The sequence below is a fragment of the Diaporthe batatas genome (assembly GCF_019321695.1).
Source record: "Diaporthe batatas strain CRI 302-4 chromosome Unknown Contig00013, whole genome shotgun sequence".
Taxonomy (NCBI): Eukaryota; Fungi; Ascomycota; class Sordariomycetes; order Diaporthales; family Diaporthaceae; genus Diaporthe; species Diaporthe batatas.
The window spans coordinates 446,872-470,245 of record NW_025408560.1 but is presented as its reverse complement, the minus strand read 5'-3'; the positions used below and the strand labels follow the sequence as shown (position 1 = coordinate 470,245).

At 55.4% G+C, this 23,374-nt stretch overlaps 7 protein-coding genes across 7 annotated transcripts; 4 read left to right on the top strand and 3 right to left on the bottom strand.

Moving 5' to 3' along the window:
* Positions 1-343: 343 nt before the first annotated feature.
* KVR01_010686 (uncharacterized protein) lies at positions 344-5,025 on the bottom strand. The gene is made up of 9 exons (XM_044789910.1): positions 3,438-5,025; positions 3,159-3,362; positions 2,714-3,085; positions 2,382-2,660; positions 2,160-2,324; positions 1,991-2,107; positions 1,892-1,932; positions 1,676-1,833; positions 344-1,614 (listed from the first exon to the last, which is right to left on the bottom strand). The coding sequence occupies exons 1-9, from the start codon at positions 3,520-3,522 to the stop codon at positions 1,260-1,262; spliced, it is 1,776 nt and encodes a 591-aa protein (XP_044640845.1). The 5' UTR covers positions 3,523-5,025; the 3' UTR covers positions 344-1,259.
* Positions 5,026-5,430: 405 nt separating this feature from the next.
* On the top strand, positions 5,431-8,066 carry KVR01_010325 (uncharacterized protein). The gene has a single exon (XM_044789760.1). It carries the CDS (start codon positions 5,681-5,683, stop codon positions 7,475-7,477), a length of 1,797 nt encoding a protein of 598 aa, XP_044640484.1. The 5' UTR covers positions 5,431-5,680; the 3' UTR covers positions 7,478-8,066.
* A 3,601-nt stretch (positions 8,067-11,667) lies between these two features.
* On the bottom strand, positions 11,668-13,864 carry KVR01_010227 (phosphatidylserine decarboxylase 1). The gene is made up of 2 exons (XM_044783177.1): positions 12,974-13,864; positions 11,668-12,916 (listed from the first exon to the last, which is right to left on the bottom strand). Exons 1-2 carry the CDS (start codon positions 13,519-13,521, stop codon positions 11,824-11,826), a joined length of 1,641 nt encoding a protein of 546 aa, XP_044640386.1. The 5' UTR covers positions 13,522-13,864; the 3' UTR covers positions 11,668-11,823.
* Positions 13,865-14,239: 375 nt separating this feature from the next.
* On the top strand, positions 14,240-17,366 carry KVR01_010140 (uncharacterized protein). Its single transcript, XM_044782388.1, has 2 exons — positions 14,240-15,012; positions 15,097-17,366. The coding sequence occupies exons 1-2, from the start codon at positions 14,737-14,739 to the stop codon at positions 17,134-17,136; spliced, it is 2,316 nt and encodes a 771-aa protein (XP_044640299.1). The 5' UTR covers positions 14,240-14,736; the 3' UTR covers positions 17,137-17,366.
* Positions 17,367-17,573: 207 nt separating this feature from the next.
* Positions 17,574-18,890, top strand: KVR01_010279 (uncharacterized protein). The gene is made up of 3 exons (XM_044790484.1): positions 17,574-17,727; positions 17,797-17,943; positions 18,084-18,890. Exons 2-3 carry the CDS (start codon positions 17,837-17,839, stop codon positions 18,838-18,840), a joined length of 864 nt encoding a protein of 287 aa, XP_044640438.1. The 5' UTR covers positions 17,574-17,727; positions 17,797-17,836; the 3' UTR covers positions 18,841-18,890.
* KVR01_010381 (uncharacterized protein) lies at positions 18,867-21,537 on the bottom strand. Its single transcript, XM_044784961.1, has 2 exons — positions 20,980-21,537; positions 18,867-20,671 (listed from the first exon to the last, which is right to left on the bottom strand). Exons 1-2 carry the CDS (start codon positions 21,102-21,104, stop codon positions 19,540-19,542), a joined length of 1,257 nt encoding a protein of 418 aa, XP_044640540.1. The 5' UTR covers positions 21,105-21,537; the 3' UTR covers positions 18,867-19,539.
* A 139-nt stretch (positions 21,538-21,676) lies between these two features.
* Positions 21,677-23,147, top strand: KVR01_010231 (uncharacterized protein). Its single transcript, XM_044789806.1, has 2 exons — positions 21,677-22,097; positions 22,174-23,147. Exons 1-2 carry the CDS (start codon positions 21,930-21,932, stop codon positions 22,444-22,446), a joined length of 441 nt encoding a protein of 146 aa, XP_044640390.1. The 5' UTR covers positions 21,677-21,929; the 3' UTR covers positions 22,447-23,147.
* The last annotated feature ends 227 nt before the right edge of the window (positions 23,148-23,374 follow it).

Genomic DNA, 23,374 nt, shown 5'->3' with positions numbered 1-23,374 from the left:
CCTAGCACGTCCGTCGAAGAAGTGAAGACGGGCACCTGCATACAAGGATCAAACAATGCTGTACACGTCGGGCTGTTCTCCTTGGTAAACGGGCAATCCCATAGCAATTGTCTTTTTTAGACAAAACAGTTTGCCTGTTACCATCATTACCAGTCACCCCAACCAACCCCAGGTCAAAGTCATGTGGACGCAGCACTCCGTACTGGCGGTACCTACACTGTATTTAGTCTACTTCGTAGGCCTACGTGGGTGGGGAGGCCCAAGGCAAGAGCCGCAGTGGGGATGCATCCATCACAAGCTGACATGGGGCGGATTGCCGTTTTTTTCCTTGTATCGACTTTTTATTGGCTCCCGGCCCAGACCCCTGGAGAAATACCCGAGCAAAAGCACCCACTCTGACTAGCAGGTCTAGACTTGGCTTTGGCGACTTTCACATGCGACCGGCCATTAAGGTCAGCATCGCTCGTTGGGCCTGCGCCAACTTTTCAGAAAGGCCTGGTTTCTCGACTTCGTTCCGCCCAGGCGTTACAAGGCTATGGATTATTTGCGTTTCGGTCTAGGCTGCAGGCATCGGTAAGCCTGAACGTCGATCTCCCAAGCAAGACAGTGGTCGATCCAAAGACCGCCTCGCCACCCATCTGCGACATCTGCGATTGATTGTCAGGCGCAGTAAGCGCATATCCCAGAAGAAAAGAGCAAAGGCTGTCTGCACCCAGATCGCTACCACCAAATTTCTCGTTACACATGAGTAGACATCCTCAGGCTGAACTTGCAAGTCTTGGTGTTGGATACTGTTCAACTCCACACGAAGGGCATGTGAAAAGATGAATACAAATCAGAGCAACAAAACAAGTGACGCTTCCTGCGTCTCTGTCGTCATCATTGTCACGGCTGCCGAGTAGGCATTACTGCCGTGTACCATTCTGCCCATGAACGTCAATCGCACAACTTTACTGTGCTGTCTGTGGGGGAAACCATCAATGCCAGTTCTGGCCAGCAGAATTCGTACTTCAGAATCATGAACCAAACAAGAAAATATCACCCTACGCAAGTTGCCAGTCCGAGTGCCGTGCTTAACCCTCCATAAACGTGTATGAAGGAGGTGTCGTGCAGCACCCTCGAAGAACGTATTGTCAGAAAATTCGTCCCGAGCTGAGTCGACGTTCGTGTTGGATCGACTGGGCGTTCGAAGAAGAATCGCTTCGGTATAGCGCAGTGTCCGACAGCCGTCGCCCGTCGGGGCCCGGAGCACACTGCCTTTATCTCTTTTTTCGATGACCACTTCGATGGCCGGAGTGTTCAGACCTGTGCGTTTTCTTTGAATCCCAGCACTCATCAACAGCCTGCTGCACGATGGGCCAGTCCTCGTAAAGAACGTTGCCAACGAAAAGCACCTTGACGTTGTGCTCGACAGTCACCAGCTTTGAGTAGTTGACCCTTGACTCCTCCGAGATGTGCTCGCCGGGATTCATCTCCATACAGATCGGCCTGAATCTGAGGTCGGGCTCTTTCGGCAGTCTGATTGGCTGCGAGCCCTTTTCGTAGACAATTCCGTGGTGATGTGGCTTGACGCCATTTTTCAGGCACCCCAGCTTTCCGTACGTCAAGATAGGTCTGTTGCATAATTCAGCATTTACCCTTTGCAAGACAGACTGGTGGAAAGAGTGCATCTTACACGCAGTTGCAATGTCCTTCGCCGTTTCTGATGACAATGAAGCGACGGAAACCCGTCCACACCCCACTCATATGGTCCTGCAAAAGGGTGTCCGAAAACCTGCTGCCTCCACCGGGAATGGTCCCTCCTTTTGGCTCGGACCACATCACTTTGAAGACCTAATAATCATAGTTTAGCAGAGATATGCAGATATAAGGAAACGTGTTACGGTCTCACATTTCCCGGCTCGAACTTCATCGAAGGCTGAACTTGATACCCTGAGAATGTTAGTCGATCTTGACTTGCTCCCCAGTTCCAGCGCACTTGTCGACCTACTGCCGTCCAGATATTCTGCATTTGTTTGCATGCCACTGGTGACGTCTGACTTCTTCGAATGACTCTTAGACGGTGCCTGGGCGCCCTCAGCTGTAGCCTGGTATACCGAGCCTCGGTCTGTGAAGTCCTTAATATCTACGCATCGACATTGCTAGCGGTGATGACTTACAGCCTGTCGACGAGTCCCCGCCTCCGCCCCCTTGCTCGTACAGACCTCGGGTGTAAGACTCAAAGTCCCTTTCGGTGCTTCCAACCGTGGCTTCAACGGCAAGATTGCCGAAGTTTCTCGGGGCAGAGGATGATGTGCTAATAGGACTGGTGCCGTATCGCGACTCTTGTGTGGGCTCAAATAAGTTTCACCGTCTGTTAATCGGCAAAACTAGAAACTTACCTTGGCCAGGTGCATGTCCTCCGTAGTCGCTTTGTCCTGGATAAGCACTGGTCCGGTAAGGCTGTCCAGGGGCGGAATCGTAGCTGGGGTAGTTTGAGTAGTAATCGCCTTGTGCGGTGCTGCCACTGCTAGGTGTTGGCACATTGTATGCCATCGGCTTGCCCGCGCTTGCATCGCCATATGGATCCATGTCCGCGCGGACCTTCCCTTTGCCTTTACTGCTATGCTTGTGCTTTCTTGACCTGTCCGAGCTCCTGGTGTCTGCATAGGCGGAGTCCACTGAGACCGTATTAGCTCGCGACGTTTACCGTGGTGGCAGAAGGCGCCCTTACTTGTCGCAGAAGGCTGAGCGCCGTATCCATCATTGTACTGCATCTCATTGCCACCGAGCGCACCGTAGAGTGGGTTTACGGATGATGACGTGGAGGGTGATGGGTAGGAAGATACCGGGTCCCTCTTCACCTCTTCATAGTGTTGGTAACTCGATCCACTCGAGAGTCCTGTTGCATAATTCCCGTGAGCCTGGCTGTCATGGTGGAGTGTGTCCGCTCGGGTATCTTTAGTGGAGGTGCCAGGGCTGTGGGAGTACACGTCAGGGCCACTCTGCTGCACCCCAGTCCCGGATTCCGTCGTAGTGGTTGCACCCGCTGTTGCATATACTGAGGGCCGATGTTCTGACCAAGTATGTGCTTGGCTTGAGGTCGCTAATTCAGTCTATGAGCAATCTCGTGCTGAGTAGCCACGGCTCGGGTAGGACTTGGGAAGAAGAGAGCGTACCTGGGCTGTATCCACCAGGCTGCACAGTTGTGTAGTGTTGAGCGTCGCCATCGTAGGACCCCACAGGCTGGATGCTCATAGCCTGCATGCCCGCCGCAAGAGCTGAAGCATCGTTACGAGGAGTCAACTGGTAAGTACTCCTGGTTTCCTGGTGGGTCGTCTGACTATCACCAACCGGAGGATACTTCCGGACTCTTGAACCATCTGAAAGTGGTGAGGATTAGGGCATGAAGCATGTCACACGAGGGGAAGGACGAGATTATGGAGTCATGCGCGCACCAGGCCTCCTGCCCTCATAATACCAGCGACCCTTTTGTTGATCGTAAACGGGATTGTCATAGTTCCAAGTGACAGAGTCATCCATGATCACATCTTCGTCGCCCGGGCCGTGACTAGCGAGAGATGGATGACCAGGTGACACAAGAGAGAAGAGATGGTAGCTGCCAGGGCAGTACTGTGGTGGAGCAGGCAGATACGGGTAGGCACAGGTAGGCACAGGTAGACGCAGGCAGAACCAAAAGACAGCATAGAGGAATTTTGAGGGGTTAATGACCCCAGATCAGGAACGGAGTGGGACCCGTGGTGATCTGCTAGTCTGGCATCCGCAGAGAAGCCCACAGGTGGAGTGGGTCCCAACGTCTCATTGATATGCTGGGTGGTGTGTCTTGGACATGCGAGGGGGGATTTTGAGCCGCAAACTCACCGGTCAGGGAAGTGGCCTGCGGCCACAGACATTGTGTGGTGTCGCGGCAGGATCTGCGGCAACATCACCACGAGCAAGCATCGCACCAGCAGGAGGGCACAAGAGGGCACAAGAGGGCAGCAGGGCCGGCGTAACGGATGCGCTGTCTGTGGCGGAAGTGAGCTCATGGAGCATATCTCTCTTCCTCAGAGGCTTGAGGCTAGGCCGGAAAGAAGCCGGGCCAAGCGCAATGCATGCTGTGGAGCACATCCGGGACTTGACTTTGCTTGTGACTGTGAAGCACTGCGCAACACCTAACCCCACCCTCTTACAGTCCCGCGCGGACGCGTGATCCAGCGGCAGCCAATAGCTTCGTGGGATGAATTTGCGGACAATCTAAGGGCTCGGAGCACACACCCTGTGCGGGAGAAGCGGAGACGGTTGAGGGTCAAGGGCCTATCCTGCCGTCCTGCCGTCCCACGGCTGGATAGTGGTGCCGGGTGGACGGCTGTGGGTGGTGGATGGGGGTGGGTGGCCGAAGCAAAGCGCCCATGAAGCCTCCAATCCTGTGACATCCACAACGAGAACGACATGGGATATCATTAGTTGGCCCGGGATCTGGGACCACCGCACCCTCGACCCTCGACCCTCGAGATAAGCGACAACGAGAAGAGGGGCAGCCCTGTCGCCCCGGCCGGCGCCTTGAACAACTCGTCACTCCATGGCGACGACCAGCTGGAGGAGCCCAAGACACGAACACCAGGTCTCGTATGTCTGAGAGAATGCCAAGCAACCGTGAGGGTCTGGAAGAAGAGAGGAGAAATAGGGAGGGAGGGAGAGCGAGCAAGACGGCGAGAGACAAAGTAGTGTGGCGACGCCAACCCGGTAAATTCGTCGGAACTGCATTGGGCTGGCTCTGGCTGCGTTGTGTTCCATTGCAAATATTGTGCAACTCTGCGCGCGTATTCGAGTGGAGGGAGAGAGAGAGGCAGAGGGAGCACCCAGGGGGCTGGCAGGCCGGCAGGAAATCTGGCCATCCGCCCCTCCATCTCGCATCTTGTGTACGATAACCTGCATTTTATCCCACGGCGATATAGGCCAGGGTCTGTCCCAAGCAGGTCATCGAGTGGAAGGAGTATGCGGTCTGTCGGTGTCGATGCGACCCCGACGAACTGTGCAAATGCATCTTGTGCTGAATCAGTAAGGGCTGTACTGTACGCTGTATGCATGGTGTCATGGGCAGGGATGCTCTTATAGCCGGTCAAACAGGACGCTGGCTCCAGAGCCCGCCCAGCCAGCCAGCCAGCCCGCCGTGGCTGCGTGGGTCGCACAACGGCTAACCATCAAGCCTTCAGGTGGGCTGCCAGCCGTGTTGATTGGAGCTTCGGGCGTCTTGATTGACGGGAACGTGGGCAAGGTGGGCTAATTTCTGTGGCACATCCTCATCCTTTCCTTCCCTGCTGTCTTGCACCTGCCGCGGGATGGCTGCATCCTTGCCAGGCAGGACTGATACAGGGGCACCCCCTCCATATTTTTAGCTTTCAGGCGGGCGGCCCGTCCCTCTCTCCAGCTGGAACCTCGCCTGCCGCCGCTTTGTAACTTGGACAACAAACAGCGTGTTTGATGTTAAGCACTCCGGTTGCCTCGCAGCCAACGACACCAAGCAGAAGAAAACAAAATAGCCGTCCGTTTTCTGGCCCACCTCCCGCCTTCCATCGCGTCTCCGGATGTAATCACACATCCCGTGGCCTTTTTATCTGTCTCCACACGTCCGAGGACACCAGCCTATCCGTACCTGCCCAAGTACTTGCTCGGACCAGGAGCATGTGCCCTACGTCACATGGAAGACAACGAGCCCTCTCGGTGGCTGCCCGGACTTTCACAGCTGCCACGACGACTGACTCTTTCTGTTGGCACCGTGACTCCATCCCAGACACAAGACTTGTCAGAAAAGGCGCCGCTGAGCTCTTGTAGGCGCTCTTCCCTGCCTTCAACCTCCCACCCGTATCTGCACCAAGGGCAGCCCACAGCTGTCCACCCCGGCCTTGCTGGTCCAGGTGCAAACCGCCCTGCTTTCCAGAAAGGGGTTGAATATGGGTCAGGGTCGTCCTCCAGCGATGACTGCAGCTCCGCCAGTTACGAATCCTCGACGTCCACTACCGGGTCTCACCTCCACATCGGCGTGCCTTCCATACCTACCGTTCCACCAAAGCTTGGAACAAGGTCACAATACCCCTCTGAGGATGGGAACAGATCTTTTTTCGAAATACAGAGATTTGAAACCTTAGAGGCTAAATGGAAGAAGCTCGAGACCAAGAGGGACGAGGTCCGTGGAATGCGTGAGGACATCTTGCGTTTGAGACGGAAGACACAAAGAAGACGCTTGCGCAAGGACTCTGCTGACAATTCCTTCATGTCCTTTTTGCGCCCTCTCCTGGTGTCCACCAAAGCTACAAGTTCACTCACTACGTCGCATTCTCGTCTGCGGGAGCTCTTTGAATGCATGCAAAAGGCACGGGATAAATGTCAAGATGTGGAAACCACCTTGGAATTGATGGAAGAAAATTTAGGATACGCTGAGGATGAACTGAACGGTCAAGAAAAGTCACTCATCGATGAACTCCGTCCGGATGCCAAAATCGCGACCAACGCGAAGGCTCCAGAGCCCACGAAACGCCGTTCCTCTTCTCCTCTCCCTACTTCACTCCTTGGCATTGGCGCAGAGGGCCCCGAGGACTTCCACCCACTCTACAAAAAGTTCATTTCAGAGGTCGGCTATCTCCAGCTAGCCGAGGAACACCACCGAGATCTTCTCTTCCGCAAAGAATCGATCGAACGAGAGCAGGATCATCTGAAGCTTGCGCAAGATTACCGCCCACCCAATGACAGGCGGCTCGAGACCCAGGATTTGACATTTCTGAAAGACTTCGGTCTTCATATGCAAGAAAGCATTTCTGAGATGGAGAAGCTTCAGGTGGATGTGGAACGGCTTCGACAAATGTGTCGAAACCGAGGTGTATTTCCCAAGCACGCGCCTCTGCACGAAGCTTACAGATTTGAGCGCGATCTTGGCGACGACATCTTTCTCAGTCCCGATCCGGTCGAGGACAAAGATGCCTTTCCACTGTTCACCTCCCGTTTCGGAGTCCTGCTCTACAGTCCAAAGCATCTTATCGAGGAACCCCCGATCACGGCAAAGGCAGCATTGAGAAGGGCTGTAAGCCTGAAGGATGGCGATATACTATATCCATTCAAGCAGGAAATGTTCGCAACTGCCGCCAAAGAGTATCTCATCGAGCACTTGATCCAGGACGCCAAGGATTCCGACAAGACTGATTTCATCAACCGCTGGCTGCTGCACCGACTGAGGACCTCTGCTGTGGAAGTGGAGCTTCTCTACTCATTGTTTGTCTCGTCGTCTTCTTTAACGATTCTTGACTTTGAACAATGGCAACAGGATGTTCTTTTCTACTGGACAAGGGATGACCAGGCACGACTCCCACCCGAGCGGTTTAATGGGCCCGTCACATCAGAGTGTACGGAAGGGTCATCCGTCTTGGCTGATTCCTCTGTTAAGCCCGGCCTTCAGAGCGACCCAACCGAAGGAACCTACACGAATTCGTCTTCAACATCATGAACCCATATCTGATTTGTTTTACCTCCTATGTGAGGGTTGTGGAAGGTGTGTTCTGCGACACACTTTCACGATACGTTTTACTGTCGATGCCCCTGGGCTTGAAACCCAGCGAGTGGCGTCAAGAGAAAGAACCTTTTGTGTGGATAAATGTTTTGATACCCATCATGCGGCCTCTCTTATATCTGTAATTGTTGAATTGTCACTTTTCTTTTCTTTTTTCTTTGCAAGCGAGGCGCTTGGGAATATTGTAAAATTGTTACTCATAAAGCAAAAGGACGGAACTGACTCCACCTTATTCATCCTTGAGATACCCGGTCAGCAGTTTAGATCGCATGTACATGGCACACGTTCGCTATATACACTGTACTTATATTGAAATTGTCTAGCCTGCGCGGCATGCCTCTGAAATTATAATTCTGGACAGATAGAACGTGACAGCGCACAAAATCTAAGCACGCCCTCATTAACTTCACTCCGGCCCCAAAAACTGCCAAAAATCACGAATTCATCAGCGCTACTACAGACCTTGACCAGAGCAGGGAGCACAGCTGAATCTGGACAGCAAACGCCCGGAGCGAGGACACCCAGCCTGCTCAAGTAATAATCCTTCTGGGCCATCGATTGGAGATGATTTGCACACATTCTCCCAACAACCGACTACCCCTGGACACCCACGCCTCTGCTGTCATTGAACCGTTGGTCGCGCACACCCGCGTTGGGGGCCACAAAGCCAACACCACATCGTCCCACAAGTGCCGAGCCACCCTATCTCGCACCGCAGCCCTCCTCACCAGCGAATGACCATCCAGGTGTGTGACACAGAAGGGGGGGCCATGGGGTGGGCTGCGGCCAGGCAGTGTCACCACACCCCCACTGCTGGCCTGGCCCATCTCTCCAATAGCCGCCGCCGTTTTGAGCCTCAACGTCGCCTAGGAAGAAACCGGTATTATCTGAATGGCCAGTGATGACGCGGTGACGAGGTTGCCTCGATCTCTTTGGGAAGCTTTCTTTGGCGACACGAGCTTGTCTCGTGATCGAGCTCGGCCCAGGCGTGCATGATCGCTACCACACCTGGCACTGGGCTTCTCGTCAGGGAGTGTGCCCTCCCCCCCCATTTGTTGTAAGAGGTGGCGGCGCCTTGATCTGCGGGGGCTTTCGATCGGGAGAAGTTGAACTTGATTTGCTGTTCGGGGCCAGCGAGGACTTGTCCCGAGATTTGTCCTTCTCAGTTCGGCGTCGGTGTGCGAGACGAAGTCATTCCCGGTAAAGCTAGTCATCTGCAGGGTTGTGATGGGCTGTTTCACAACCGTATCGTTTGAGTTCCTCCTGTTATTCTTCAGTGTAATCTGAATCCCCAGGGACCGGTCTCTGGTATTTAAACGAGAGCTGGGGGCGAGCATTCGGAGTACACGTCCACGGGTCTGGGGGCCTTCATTAGGTGCTGATGTGACCAGGGGCATGATCAAATGCTTTCCTTGCCACAAACTACAAACCCAAGTATTTTGATAGCAAGGGAAAGAAACATGCTCGATCGAGGAGTTCCCACCCCCGTAAGATGTGTGCCGTGTGGGTACCTTGCCCCAGAGGCTAGCCCTTCTAAGTATTTTTCCACAGCCTTATATAGATATCAATGATAATGACTTGATTCAGTAGGCGTTACAAGGCGAAAAGATTGCAGGGGACTGCCCTCTGCTGGCGTCCAAGGGCTTTCTGCAGAGCGACCCTTGCTCGGATCCGGCAGTTGAGGATGAAAGAAGCCAAAACGAACATGCAATAATCCCTGGCCTGCCACCAGAGTCTAAATCCTTCGAATTCACTCCAGAAACTGCCCTACGAGGCTTCATCTGCGGCTACTTGCAGGCAGTGGAGTTGGCCGATCAGAATGGATCCCAGCTCAAGTCTACACTTCGCTGTGGGGAAAGACTAGAAAAAGAGCCCAAGGTGAAAAGTTATACCCTGTGACAAGCTCCTTCAGGGAACTGGAAGTTTTCTCATGGAAAGTGTCGCTGGAAAGGTGTTCCTCGGCGAACGTCTCCGGCACACTGCCTAGGTGCCTCAGCCGACACCTCTCCTTACAAGTGACCCCGGAACCAGGATAAGAGAGCAAGCACATTTCGACCAAACGCCACCTACAAGCCTTTCCTGTTATTCATCAGTCTACTCCCATCCTTAATCTCTTACTCCGCTCTCTCTTCTACTCAAGAATATAGTGGTCGAATTAATTAAGTTTAAGAACATCAAAGTTATCTGTTAATGTTTAAGGATCCGTCACAGCCAGACTTGCGGAGGAGACTATTCTAAAGAAGACATGAATAATGGCAAGGTATTCAAGGGACAGTTCAAGTGAATTCCTGATTTATTCATTGAAATCTAGTTCGCTGGTTCATACTACGATTGACTAGTGTAGAGGAGCCCAGTCACGACGCTTGTTGGATGTCGAGGCTCAAATAACACATCCTGATCACAGACAATATTGTTTCCAACAGCAACACTGTAGTCCTCATCTGAACAGGTTCTTAAGTCGCTTCACCAAACCGATGCCTTTGCCCACCTTCGATTGGAATAATTGGCGCAGCCTCGATGTGACGGACTTTTTCACCACAGACCCCTCATCGAGATCCTCCATCGGGATTCGGGATGACCGCTCCCCCTTGATTGAGGCTGCGAGCTGGTCAGCAGCTTGCCACTTATCCATGTGGTGTGGGCAGTCAACGTCAAACTTTTGGGCATTGAGCAGTAGGTCAGGGAAATTCAGCAACTCACCACCCGCGTACTCTCCCACGCCATCCGGTTGAAATTGTCCATTACTCCCAGGCCTGTCGTCTTGGGAAAGAGGGCTCACATAGATCGGCGGCGAGGGGGTTTCGATGCTGGGGCCAGACTCCAAGGAATTGGAGTCACTGGAAATCGAAGTGCGAATCCGTGGCACTCTCGGCCTGTGGGGGAAACATAGCGTGTTGACAGATCCAGGGGCGCCCGCCGGCGTGACTGGGCGGATCCTGGCCTCAACGAGCCTTGTATTCCTGCTTGGTGAATTATTGCGGGGTGTCTCGTCGTCGTTGCTGCCATAGGAGTCGGAACTCGTGGTGGACTGGCAGCGGAAGCTCGAGTGCCCAGACTTGAACGGATTCGCGCCGTTGTCATCATTGACATCGTTGCCGGTCTTGAATATTTGGTGAAATGTGACAAACGAAGTCTCGCTGGATGAGTGACTGCGGCCGCCGTGGCCAGTGCCGAGGCCGGCCGTCTGATTGATTGCACCCGCTGGTCGTCCAAGATGACAGGTGGACCCAGTTTCTGGGGTCAAAAACCACGATAAGGGATAAAAGTGTGGAGATGGGCTGGACTTTGCTGACGCGTTGGGTGGCGTGGAGTTATTCATGATACTAGTAGTGGTCGGAGGTTACGAGCGGCTGTTGAAGTGTTGGGTAATACTTCGTTGTTCGTGGAATGATAGCGTTGAGCATAACCAGAGAATGTTGTTCAACGAGAGCACACAGTGGATAACAGCTCAATGATGAAGTTGTTGAGTCTAGGAGGTAATACCTCCCAGTGCTCGAGTTCGAGTTGAAGTAGTTGCATGTAATTTAGGGAAGAAGGCGCAAGGGCGTGTTCGGAAACGCCAACAGCAGTATGAAAGGCAAGAGCCACTATCATGAAGGTCAGCAGGTGTTAATGAGGCAGGCGTGTGTGGACTTGGGTGAGCCGGTGCATTGTCTTTCTCAGGTACCATGATAGCAACAGCGCTATATCTTGAGAATGGTGATATGTTACATCAATTTCTGTATGATTAATTCGAGAGTTTAATTGCTTAAGAGGTGCTCTTGCAGGAGGTCAATCCATAGGAAGCCATCCTTCTACAGCCACGCATACCTTGACCTTCCAAGGTTGGTGGCCAGTCCCTTGCAAAGAGAAGCTTGCGTGGGCAGAGCCAGGAGAGGGTGTCGATAAAAATTCGGGTGGACAGCGTTTGAAATCACATGCGGCGGCTGTATTGGCACAGCCGTAACAACTATCTGGTCAGTCGTGTGCCTCCCACAAGTCATTATACTCGTTATCATTAGATAGGGCAGTGGACAACACCCATATGATCAACAGTATAGATGATATGGTCGGGCAGCGGACAACCCGGTGAAGTTCGTCATAACTATTGAATGACAGTGAAGGGCATCGAGACAACAAGATGTGGCTTGTGTCGAAATCAGGATGGCATTACTTCCGGCTTCTTCAATAGCCATATTGCTTGTTTGAGAATGACCTGGGTACACGTTCCCCAGGGTGAGTGGTACCAAAAAGTACAAATAGCTTGGTTTATACATCGTCTTGAAGATGGCATTCCTCCTGGTCTACTCCTCATCGACCCTTCCTAGCGCTTGACCCATTTTGACCTTCTGCCCCTTCTCCACCTTCCAGGTCCACCCGCCCCTGAGCTTGCCGCTCTCATCCTCTTGACCAAGCGGAGCCTCAAAGACCAGCACGATGGTGCTTCCCAGCTGGAAACCTCCCATCTCCTCACCGCGGCGCAGTGCGTGTCCCTGGAGCACGGGGCTCGCCATCGCGTAGCCAGCCTCAGAAAATCCGCTATACGGCTCTCCTCGTGCAGCAGCCTCCTCAGCCGCCCTGTCGGCCGCGGTGTCTGTCGTCAGGCTGTTGGTCCGCAGCTCACGATCGAAGTTGATCTTGATGGATCCGACGTTGGTCGCGCCCACGGGCACATATGAAAAGAAGCCCCATCGCCACCTGCCCAACAGCACCACACGCTCGTTGAGCGTAAATAGGCCAGGCAGGGTGCGTTGGAGGTACGGAGACACGCTGTACAGCTCGCCGGCAAAGTGTCGCCGGCGCTCAACGACCCAGTTGGTGGGCGAGTGGAATCGGTGGTAGTCGCCAGGTGCGAGGTAAATAACGGCATAGTACAGCGAGGTCGGGTTGTCCTGGGACAAGAGATCATACCACGGCTTTTCGCCCAGGGCAAGATCGGCACGGACCTCAGAAACAGAGGTTGGTGACGCGGCAGTGGACTGATCTTCGGGGCGGCCTTTCTGGTCCTGGGACATGGCGGGGCCGGTCAACAGGTTTGGCAAGGTGTACGAGATGCCATTGACACGAGCAAACTCCTCGTCTTGCTTGACGATCTCGGCATCCCTGTGTTTTTCTTGGGCCGTGATACCATCCGGCGCAGGCGTGCTGGTGCCGGACCTTATGCTTGGTGTTGGCGTGTTCTTGCCGAGCAAAGCATCGATGCTGTAGGTCATGCCCTTGACCTGCTCAATATCACCGCCCTGGATCTGACCAAATTGCAGCACCTTTCCATCCGAGGGCGAGAGCAGAGCATTGTGGTCGGGATCCAGAGGACGGACGCCGGGCTTGAGTGTGCGGTAGAAGAAGGCTGCGAGGTTAGGGTATACATGCAAATCAGGCTCGGAGACCTCGTCGAGGCTGGATAGTCGTCAGCCGCCTGGACTGGGCACACCCCGAGGAGGAGCGCGGACTCACTTGACGCCAAATACCCAAGAATATAGCTTGAAGCCGGGAACACGGAAGTAGTATGGAATGTCTACCTCGTTGAACTTTCCCCACAACCTCGAAAGCGCCTTCAGAGGCAGGGTAGACATGACGCGAACCTGCCACGGGCCCTCGGGCCTCACCCGGGGGCGCCTCTTGGGCTTCCTCTCGAACTCGTCATCCTCCTGCCTCTCCTTCTCCCGCGTGTAGACCTTGTAGCCCTGCGCCAGTCCCAGGAAGCCTATACCAACACCGACCGGGATGAAGTACCACTCGGTCTTGGATTTGCCCAGTGCCATGCGTAACCTGGACGTGAACCTAGGCCTCTGCTGGGACTTCTGCGAGTACGCACGGCGGCTGGCCGGGCCCGGGGCGGGGGCCAGTGGGCGACTGGGAGCGATGTGCCCAGGCCTCAGGGCAGTCTGGTGGAGGGCTTGCCGGCGAAAACAGGCCGGACAGCGCAGGGCGGCAGCGGACTCATCGAAGAGCCTACTTCTTGCGAGGCCGCTGCCAAGAGATCTTGACATTGAAGCCATCATGGCCCAGGAGGAAGCGACTCGACAGATCGAGCCGATACGACGGTGGAAATTTAAACAGGATGGAGGGAATCCTGGCTTATCGATATCGATATGGGCAGACCAGACCCATCGTATGATCAGGGGGCCTGGTAGGTTTGCGGTGAAGGTTCTGGCCGGGGCGGGAGAGACGGGGAAGACTGAGGAATGTCAACAAAACACAGCCAATTCAGCCAGTCAGCCAGTCGTGTCGAGGTGATGAGCGCTTGACAGATGGGGCTGCCGAGGTGGGCTCCTCTTCTGCGGGTGTGCGCGTGCGAGCGAGCAGACAAGCTCAATTATTGCTTGCTGGTTTGCTGGGTCGCTGCAGGCATCGCGCAAGATGGTAGGGAACCTGACAGAATTTGGCTAATGTATGACGCAGCTCCTGCAGCCCAGTCCAGCAGCCCAGCAGGCGGTCCAGTGCTCCAGGCCAGGTCCCGGTCTGCACATCCCGCTGCACCGTCCGTGCCCTTTGGCACGTCAGCGCAGGACATAGACTACACACTAAGTGCTTGCCTACTTTAGTAGGTAGGTACCTAGGTAGTATGTACCTAAATGGTGGAAACGGTGGGCTGGGCCGCTGCCAACGGTTTCAGGTACCTCGGCCCATAGGCCCGCACTCCATTTACCAGCTGCACTCCAGGGCCAAGTGGAAACGTGGCATCGGACATAGACAGTAAGGTATGTAGTGTAGAGTACAGTCATTATTCAGAGCTCGGCAGGCAATCTGGCATTGCGAATCGCTTCCTGTGGGCCTGACTCCACTCATCCTCAGCCCAGCGTCCACGCGCTGCGCACACACATTCACTTACGGTTAACCCGGACTGCGCTTCTTGGAAGCTCTTCCTTTCCCTCTCGCTACCAACAACTTGTCCTCTTGCCCGTCGCAACGAGACACCACCAAACCTCGTCAAGAAGCCAACCTCCCAAGATGCGCCCCACTGCTTGCCGATGATCCCAGCACTCCTCCGAATCCCGATCGATCCATCACTTTGTGCACGAGCCTGGCAGCCTCACCTGGCCCGTCCTGGACCGCACTGGCGTGAGAAGGGCCTGGCTTCAGAGCCTGCCTAGAGTTTTCCACATACAACATTCGATGCACTCCCGCACATCCCATCTCATCAAGACTCGTCCTACCTTCGATGCCAGTGGAGCCTAGGGAGACGATCGACCTGAATATCTGCGAAGCTGTCTGCAATGGCTGAAGGCGTGCCTTCCTCGTCGTCGGGCGCCCCTTCCCAAGGGGAGAACCCGCCGACAGTCAACATCTCCATCATTTCTCCTTCGCTCGCCGTCAATGCTCCGCTGAATTTCACCGGCCTTGCCGCCTCCACGACCGTCGGCCAGCTAAAGGAGAAGATCCGTGAAGCGTTGGATGCGAGGCCGGCCAACGAGCAGCAACGTTTGATCCACCAGGGCAAGCTGTTGAATCGCGAGACAGAGACACTTCTGGACGTCTTTGGTGAGCAAAAGGTAACGAGTGCCCCTTCGTGCCCCTCCGTGCCCCTCCGTAGTACTCCCCTCTTGGAGAACATCGAGCTGACACGCCGCACACAGCTTCGCGGCTCGGATCAGGTGGCCATCCACCTCGTCATCCGAGACGTCGACCCTCACCACGCCTCCACCCAAGGAGCTCCTACCCGCGACCAAAGCCCTGCGCCGAACCCCCCTCCCCGCCAAAGCGCCCCTTCTGTTCTCAATACCGCCGCCGCACCTCATCACCATCACCCTGGCCACCACCACCACCACCACCTTCCCCCTAGGTTTGGGGGCCTAGCACCGCAGGCTGGCCAGCCTCATTCGCCGTTTCCCGCACATGGACTTGGGATGCCGGCACCGGGCAGCCAGACAAGCGCACAGCTTGTTGCTCAACAGCAACAATTGATGGCACAATATTTGAATCAGCTCAATCAGCGACCAGTAGGACACCACGGCCAACAAGCACGAGGTGCTACCGGCTTACAGGGCATGCCCGGGCATGGACAGGCCATCAACCCGCAGTTTCCGGGCCTTGGCCAGGGAAGGAACAGCCCTCACCCAGAATATCAAGGCTACGTGCGGGAAACGGTCGGGCCGAATGGTGAAGTTGTCCGCGTCACCATGAACTCTGCATTCATTGCTCCGAACGGACAAGTTTTCCCCGTGAATCTGCAGAACCTACAACACGGAAACGGCGGTGCTGCCGCACATACACCCGGTGGCCCATTGTCCACCAACGACGTGCAAAACATCATTCGCAACGCTGATGCTAGCCAAGCAACATCTATACTGACAAACGCTATGCATCGCAGCGCGTCCGGCGCTTCTCTCGCGAACTTGAACTTGACTGGCCCGCGGCAGCCGATCCAAACCCCTGGGGTCACAGTTCCTAGGAGACCTGGGTCTACGGTTCCCCTGAGCAGGACTGCCACTCCCGACCCTCTCAGAAGCTCCAGCCACGGCAGCGTCTCAGCGCCTCCGGCCAACCCTTCACTGAGAATGCCAAGCACAACCCAGCCTGAGGTGTACATACTGAGCTCGCCACAAGGGCCACGGGCCTTACTGGTCAACAACCAGTCAGACCTGTACTTCACACCCGCGCCGCGATACCCGGCACCCCAGGCTATACCCAACTTTGTGTCTCCGTGGCTCCAGCCGCCAGCGGCTCAACCGCGACCGGCATTTGCTGTCGACAACACACAGCAAGCTGCCCAACCACAACCGGCCGTCGGTCGCGCTGAACAGCAGGCTCCACAGGCTGGCAATGTGAGAGTGAACATCTTTCAAGGAGCGGCCGCTCAACAACCAGCTCAGCAACAGCAAGCCCAGGCGGCGCGGCCCTTTGCGCCAGGTGGCGCACCTGCCGTGCAGTACCACCCGGCCAATCCAGAGGGTGGGCTGGCAGGGGCACTGCTCGGCGCTGTTTGGCCGCACATTTGGTTGTTGGTAAGACTGGGCATCTTTGTGTGGTGGTTCACGTCTTCTGATACAAGCTGGACGCGCTGGTTTACCATCATGGCTATCGCCACGGCCGTCTTCTTGATCAACACAGGTGTCCTGGACAGGCGCGCCAACAATTTGTTTAACCCAATACGCCGCCATCTCGACGGGATCATCCCGCTTGCCCCTGGTGAAGATGTGCGGCGAGAAAGAGAGCGCAATGCGGGCCCACCCATGGGAGAGGACAATGGCGCCAGGTTTGAAATCGCAAGAGACCCGAGACTGGGCGAGCAGCAGGACGGGCCGAATCCCGCGCAGACTGCCGCACGATTGATTGCTCAGAGACAAGAACAGAATGCCAACTGGTTCGTTGATCAGTTCCGTCGTCTTGAGCGGGCTGGCTTGCTGTTCCTGGCCAGTATCGCCCCAGGGGTAGCAGAGCGCCACATCCAGGCCCTGGTGGCACAGGAGCGGGCGGAAAGGGAGCGTAGGGAGGCCGAGGAGCGCGCCGAGCGGGAGCGCAGAGAGGCCGAGGAGCAGGCAACCACAGAAGCGACAGCATCTGGCACAGAGGGAGCTGCTTCTTCCGGCGAGACACAGAATGCAGACTCCTCGGAGTCTGTAGGCGGAGGAAGCGAGCCTCAGCAAGAGCAACAACCGCCTATGGCCGCCGCATAGGATCGAGACGATGTGTGGTCTCAACCGAAATTCCCATTCCAGAGTTGTATTGTATTAGTATTGCTATTGAAGACGGGTCCGGAAGGAACGCCAAGATATCCAGCGCGATCACAACAGCGCCAACCATTTGTAGCAAGGAGTTGAAGGGCCAAAACAGACTTGTTCTCGGACTAGTCAGAGCATACATATACTGCGTGCCATAGATAATATCAAGCATTCAGGACACCCGAGCAACGTCGTGGCAGTAACTTTGTGTTTTCTTCAACCCCAGGCGTTCGACGCAGCTTGTAGTGGTAGGCCAGGCCGTCCAGCCTTGATACCCCTGTCCCTGTCGGCCGTTTGGAGTAACCGAGCCTCGGTACAATTCCCCGCAGAACGTCACGATCCAGGGATAGATATACCCGTAGTCTATCAGGACAACTCACTTCACTCGAAAACTTCTGTACTTCAAACCAGTCCCGACCCTCATTATCTTGCCCAATTGAAACATTTGTCTCACTTCTCCCGGACTTGAGGGAAGTTTCGCCATAATCTAACAGATACATCGACAAATTAAAACCAGTCCACCCGGTGTCGCACCACCTACTTACAGTGAGTCTCATTCTGGGACTGATCACTTTGTGTAACCCACACTGACATAGGCACTGCGCAAACACTCAGACGCTGTGAAATAGAACCAGTAAGCTTCGTTGTGTTCAAAATGGAGGACGTTAAGATCCAGGATTTCTCTTCGCTCTTCAGCCTGAAGGGTAAAGTAGCCGTCGTCACCGGCGGCTCCCGGGGGCTCGGTCTCACAGCCGCCTCAGCGTGAGTTCTCACCATAAAAGCAAAACCCACACACGTCAAGTTGCGCCATCACCCCGACAGCAAGGATGGAGACAAGATACGACAAGAAGAAATAATCCAAAAAAAAAAAAACCCCCACTGACATGCAAAACCCCTCCTAGCATCCTCCAAGCAGGCGCCTCCAAGGTCTTCATATCCTCCCGCAAGGCCAAGGCCTGCGACGAGGCCGTCGCGCTCCTGAACAAGCTCCCAAACCTGGCCCCGGGGGCCCAGGCCATCTCCGTCCCCGCGGACAGCAGCACCGTCGAGGGCGTGCAGGCGCTGGTGGACGGCGTCAGGAAGCACACGGCACACGTGGACATCGTGCTCGCCAACGCGGGGGCCACGTGGGGCGAGGCCTTTGACACGCACCCGGACAGCGCCTTCGCGAAGGTGATGGACCTCAACGTGCGCGCCGTGTTCAACACGGTGCGGCTCTTCGCCCCCCTGCTGCAGAAGCGCGCCTCGGTCGAGGACCCGAGCCGCGTCGTCATCACCTCCTCGGTTGCCGGGCTCGGCGTCGGCACGCTCGGCGCGCAGGGCACGTATGGGTACAGCGCGTCCAAGGCCGGCGTGCTGCACCTGGGGCGCAACCTTGCGCTCGAGCTGGGGCCCCGCCACATCACCGTCAACAGCATCTGCCCGGGCTTCTTCCCCACCAAGATGTCCAACGGCCTGATGGAGATGTCTGGCGGCGTGGAGAAGCTGGCCAAGGCCAACCCCATGAGGAGGCTTGGCAAGCCGGAGGATATCGCTGGTGTCGTGGTGTATCTGTGCTCGAGGGCCGGGAGCCACGTCAACGGTGATGCTATCGAGGTCGACGGAGGGGCACTGTGGCAGCGTGGGGAGCTTCTCGCACCGGGCGAGGCGAAGTTGTAAAAAGTGTATCAGATGTCCGGTGTTGAGAATAAGACATAATTAGACATTTGTGTGTATTAGCTCCCTCTGGTGTATGTATGTCAATTCTGTATTCTATGCCAAACATCAGACTCGTTCCGTCTTCAAACGTCTCTAGGCGTATCTAGTATGCAGATCGAGCCCACTTATCAACAGCAATACAAGTACACCTCTAGCCTGTGGCTATTCGAGCCGGTGTCTGAAGCAGATGTAACAGGTCGCTCTCGGTGACACCTCTCAGCCATTGATATTCCTAGTCTTTTGCAGTCATCATGCACAAGTCGATGCGTTCTCCCACCTGTGACAAAGGCTGCAACTCATTCGCAGGGTCTCGTCACGGATTTATAACCCCCCCCCCTCCTCAATCTTTGGCCCAGGGGGCCTTGAGGGCTGTGTTTTCCCATCCCCTCCTTCTTTCGCAGACTACTCATCTCAAGAGCGCGGTGGTCTGAAATCGATACAGAGCGACTGACAATATTCTTACAGAATGTTGGTTGCCACAGGGTGGCCTGTATCTACCTGACGTGTCGTCCGCCACCACAGCTGAGAGTATTTGGGGGGTGTGATCGACTTAGGTTCCTGGAGGACACACAAAAATCCGTGCGGAGCCCCCCGAGGCTCTGATTTTGTCTCAAACTCAGGGAGACGCAGCAGTGGCCACGGCTAGCTCCCGAGGCTTCGCTAGACGGCTGGTTTGCGCGCCACCCAGGAAGACGCGTGGTAGACGGTTTGAAGCATAGACCTGGGGTCTTGGATGTAGGGAGCCCGGATGTTGGTCTCCCAGGACTCGACCTTGAAACCGACCTTCTCAACCAGCGACCTGACCTCGTCGTCAGACAGCTCAAAGTTGCCGGGGTCAGCTATGCCTGTCGAATTGTTGGGGTCATGCTCCCCATCACCATCGTCATCGTGACCATGGTTACCTGGAGCCCTGTCTTCGAAGTGCCAAAGGAGAGGACCAAGGTTGACCAAGATACCATCGGGCTTGAGGCAGTGGAAAATCGTGTCCAGGTAGCGAATAAGGTTGGGCGCTGTATCGAGGAAGAATACCGTTGCCACGGCATCGTACTGAGCGCTGTGGTCGTCGTCACCGTAGAGACAGAGGAAATCAGATGCACACATAGACATTGCCCCCACGCCTTCCGCATTCGCGAGGACAGTAGCAGGGTGGATGTCCGGGATCTTGTAGCTCGTGAGGTGTCGATCTCTTGTGAGATGATTGGAAAACGTATGGACCCAGGGGAATATCTCATGTTGTCCGGCTTCTTGGCAGTTGTTTAGTATATAGGAAGACGCCAGCAGTTGGTGGTAAGAAATCTCGTTGCCTTCGGTCTCGAAGCCCTCGAGACACAGGTCAAGGACCAGCCGGCCCAGGCCAGCCCCGGGGACGAGGACCTTGAGGTGCTGGATCTCGGGATGCCTGCTCTTCTCGATGGCCAAGGCTCGCTTGACCGGAGCGTAGCAGGCCTCCCTCTCCTCTGCTCCCTCGGCGGACCAGTCACGGTAGAACTGTCGGAGCGTGCTCCTGGCCTTGTCGATGTCGCCGTACTTGGCGACGCCCACCCACTCCTCTGGCATGGAAGGAAAGTCGCTCTCTGACGAGGTCTCCTTCGGGGCCAGGCTCCTCAGCCCGTGCTTGACAATGCCTCTGGCCAGCTCAGCGTTTGAGTCGATGGCGGCGTCGACCTTGTCGAGAGTTTCGAGGTAGTTGAATGGCGGGGCAGCCAACATTTTCCAGTGCGCCTCGGGAAGCGCGTAGAAGGACTGCCGCCGCAGGTGGGTGCAGTTGAAGTGAGCCACCCTACCATATTGTCTGAGATGTTGTAAGTATCCAAAATTGTTGGGGTGAGAAGAATCAGCTTGGGGTACAAGGAAAAGACGAGGGGAAAAATTAAACACAAGAGGATTCTAACACGCATAGACAGACAGACAGACAGACAGACAGACAGACAAACAAGCAGATGAGAAAACCAGGGCTCATGCGACCAAATACAATTGCATTACAGATTACATTCAGCACAAGCCAATGTTAGTTCCCCATACGTGTTGGAACAGCGGACGGCGTGGCTGGCCAGGCGAAAAGAACGTCCCGGCTGGGTGGTGAAAGTGAGGGGCACTCACAGAAACGAGTCGAGGGCGCAGAAGATGACTCTCGCCTCCTCCACGTCCGAGACGGTCTCCTCCAGGCCCTGCCAGTCACGCTCCTCTGCATGCACTGGATCGGCCATGGTATCTGTCTCTATCATGTTTGCAACCAGTTGTGGAGGTTGTAAGGTTGCCCAGTGCTGCAATGGCCGAGTCGTGGTCGAGGTCTTGCTGAGCCCGAGTCTGGCTCGTGCCCGAGCTGCTTGCTTTTAGCTGGCTGTGTGGTTTAAGTAAGTCCGGCAGCGAAACCGGCGAAACAACACAACAGGCCTGGTCAGTCACGGAGCACCGGGGCTGCCGCTGCTGAGCTGCATCTTGAAGGAGTGAGTAGAACAGTGGAGACGAGGAGATTAAAAGGTTGGCTGGGAGAAACAGATGAGGAATAGGAAGAGGAATAAGTAGGGGATGAGTGAGAGACAGCCTATGTCAGCATAGAGCCAGACATGTTCGCGCTCTTCTTGTCTGCTTGTCGTTGTCTCTTCCAAGGTTGGGTTGGTGACGATGTGCCCCCAGGCCCCTAGCGCACGTACAGGCTGCGTACGTCGGCATGCTGCAGCTCTGGCCCTGGCTGGCCCAGCTTGAAAAAGCAGGGGATGGACAGCTGTTAAAGTGGGTCGCACCTGCTACAAGGCCCCCGTGGGCAGATGTGCTAGGGGGCGCCTGCAGGCAGGGAAGCTCACTTAGGTGTTACCGCTGACCCTAGCCACTGTGAGCACGCAACGTGACGAGCGTGACGAACGTCCAACACAACCTTGACTCCGATCCCAAGCAGAGCCTGGACCAGCCAAGAGGATCTGTGCCGAGATCATCGCCTTGGCTGTACACCGAAGCAACCTTACTCATCAGCAGGCCGCGGACTCGTGGCTCTCGGGTCTTCTGGAACGTGCCCGCGCCGTCTTTGTTGAAGTTAGCATTGGCATTTGGCCATGGAGACCTTCCAGCTTTCCTTCCCCCTCCCGCGATCCCTCGAGGCCCGGGTCTATGTCCGCTTGACCATCCATGCCAAATCCATCATGATCTTCCTGACCACCGCGGCGGCAGACGAGCTCGGGACACCGCCTCCGATGGGCTCGTTCGTCTATGCCCTCCCAGACGTGAGTTGTTCTTGGCCGCCCCCGAGGCGCAAACCATGTCAACAGTCCCAAGTGCTGATCGTATAACCCTGGTTAGAAGCTCAACCCGGGCCAACCGCTCTCGACTCCGCTGTATTCGGCTGGGTCGTCAGAGGAGTTCACAACCCGGATGGCAAGGCTGTTCGCAAAGAAGACACAGCTGCCCGTCTATGTCGCGAACTCGATGAGCTTTGCGAGCACCGGGCTGGGCGGCACCGTCGAGGAGGAAATGGAGGCGTTCAGAAAGGTCGTCGAGGTGGTCAGCGGGAAGCTGCAGGACGTCCGCGGCGTCACGAACGGCGTGGCGGCCATGTCTGTCAGCAGCTCGTGAACGAAGCCCGGGTCGACCTGATCCGCCTAGGCTCACCCGGGGACCATGGCGTCGATTGCCAGTGTGGGCTCAAAGAGTGAGGCAGCACGGCGATCAGGCTTGCTCCGGATGAAGCTGAATTTCCCACGCCGACAAGGGCTTGCATCGCACAGCTGGCGGGAGAAGGAGAGCCCAGAGCCGCGCCTGTCCTACATCCAACCGGCAGGCTCAACCCCCAGACTCCTGCCATGGTGACACGCCAGTATCATGGACAAGCAGCCAACGCACTTGGCCGGGTCGTACAGACATGACATGTGGCCTCGAATCTCGACCCATGGAGGAACAAGGCATTAGATGGTGCGAGCACTTCTAGATTCAAGGGATGAGGAGGTTCTGTCACAGGACTTCCGAAGGTCTACTCTGGTTCGGAGATTTTGGCAGGTCGTCTGGGTACACAAATCTTCAGTCTCGATGGGTCTTCCAACGTGCTCGCCCGATTGTGTATTTCAGGGATGCGTATGAACTGGACTTGTTGAAGCGCAAGTACGCTTCTGTGTCTGCAGCTCATTGCAGTAAAGAGGAATCGAGCTTGGAAGTGCTACTACATGAATGGTCTGGTCTCCCAATGCGTCGAGTCTGCTTTTGACAATCTTGCTTCATTTTGTAGTGTTACAAACCCGGCTAATAAGTAAAGGAACGAGTAAATGCATGTGTAACCTCAACTGAGTAATAACAGACCATGCGTCCCAAAGGACGTTGGCCCAATACATTTATACATTTATCCGCACAATAAGTTGCTCAGACCATAGACCGGTCTCGGGGGTCTCTCTTCGTGTCATGTGCTGGAATATGCTATTCAGTTCATGGTGCATAACAGAGAGATCTGTAGAGCGAGGCGGCAGATCACCTCATGGACTAGGATGTCAAGCATGTCAGATCCCTGTGCTGG

Excerpts from the sequence above, each read along its gene's own strand:
- KVR01_010381 (XM_044784961.1), bottom strand. The coding sequence starts at position 21,104 with ATGATAGAGACAGATACCATGGCCGATCCAGTGCATGCAGAGGAGCGT. Across the intron at positions 20,672-20,979 it reads TGCGCCCTCGACTCGTTTCT|ACAATATGGTAGGGTGGCTC; the intron begins GTGAGTGCCCCT and ends ACAACATCTCAG.
- KVR01_010140 (XM_044782388.1), top strand. The coding sequence starts at position 14,737 with ATGGCTGAAGGCGTGCCTTCCTCGTCGTCGGGCGCCCCTTCCCAAGGG. Across the intron at positions 15,013-15,096 it reads ACGTCTTTGGTGAGCAAAAG|CTTCGCGGCTCGGATCAGGT; the intron begins GTAACGAGTGCC and ends CGCCGCACACAG.
- KVR01_010686 (XM_044789910.1), bottom strand. The coding sequence starts at position 3,522 with ATGGATGACTCTGTCACTTGGAACTATGACAATCCCGTTTACGATCAA. Across the intron at positions 2,325-2,381 it reads AGGACATGCACCTGGCCAAG|AGTCGCGATACGGCACCAGT; the intron begins GTAAGTTTCTAG and ends AGCCCACACAAG. Across the intron at positions 1,615-1,675 it reads GAAGGACATTGCAACTGCGT|ACCTATCTTGACGTACGGAA; the intron begins GTAAGATGCACT and ends ATTATGCAACAG.
- KVR01_010279 (XM_044790484.1), top strand. The coding sequence starts at position 17,837 with ATGGAGGACGTTAAGATCCAGGATTTCTCTTCGCTCTTCAGCCTGAAG. Across the intron at positions 17,944-18,083 it reads GGTCTCACAGCCGCCTCAGC|CATCCTCCAAGCAGGCGCCT; the intron begins GTGAGTTCTCAC and ends AACCCCTCCTAG.
- KVR01_010227 (XM_044783177.1), bottom strand. The coding sequence starts at position 13,521 with ATGATGGCTTCAATGTCAAGATCTCTTGGCAGCGGCCTCGCAAGAAGT. Across the intron at positions 12,917-12,973 it reads TCTTGGGTATTTGGCGTCAA|CCTCGACGAGGTCTCCGAGC; the intron begins GTGAGTCCGCGC and ends ACGACTATCCAG.
- KVR01_010325 (XM_044789760.1), top strand. The coding sequence starts at position 5,681 with ATGGAAGACAACGAGCCCTCTCGGTGGCTGCCCGGACTTTCACAGCTG.
- KVR01_010231 (XM_044789806.1), top strand. The coding sequence starts at position 21,930 with ATGGAGACCTTCCAGCTTTCCTTCCCCCTCCCGCGATCCCTCGAGGCC. Across the intron at positions 22,098-22,173 it reads TCGTCTATGCCCTCCCAGAC|AAGCTCAACCCGGGCCAACC; the intron begins GTGAGTTGTTCT and ends AACCCTGGTTAG.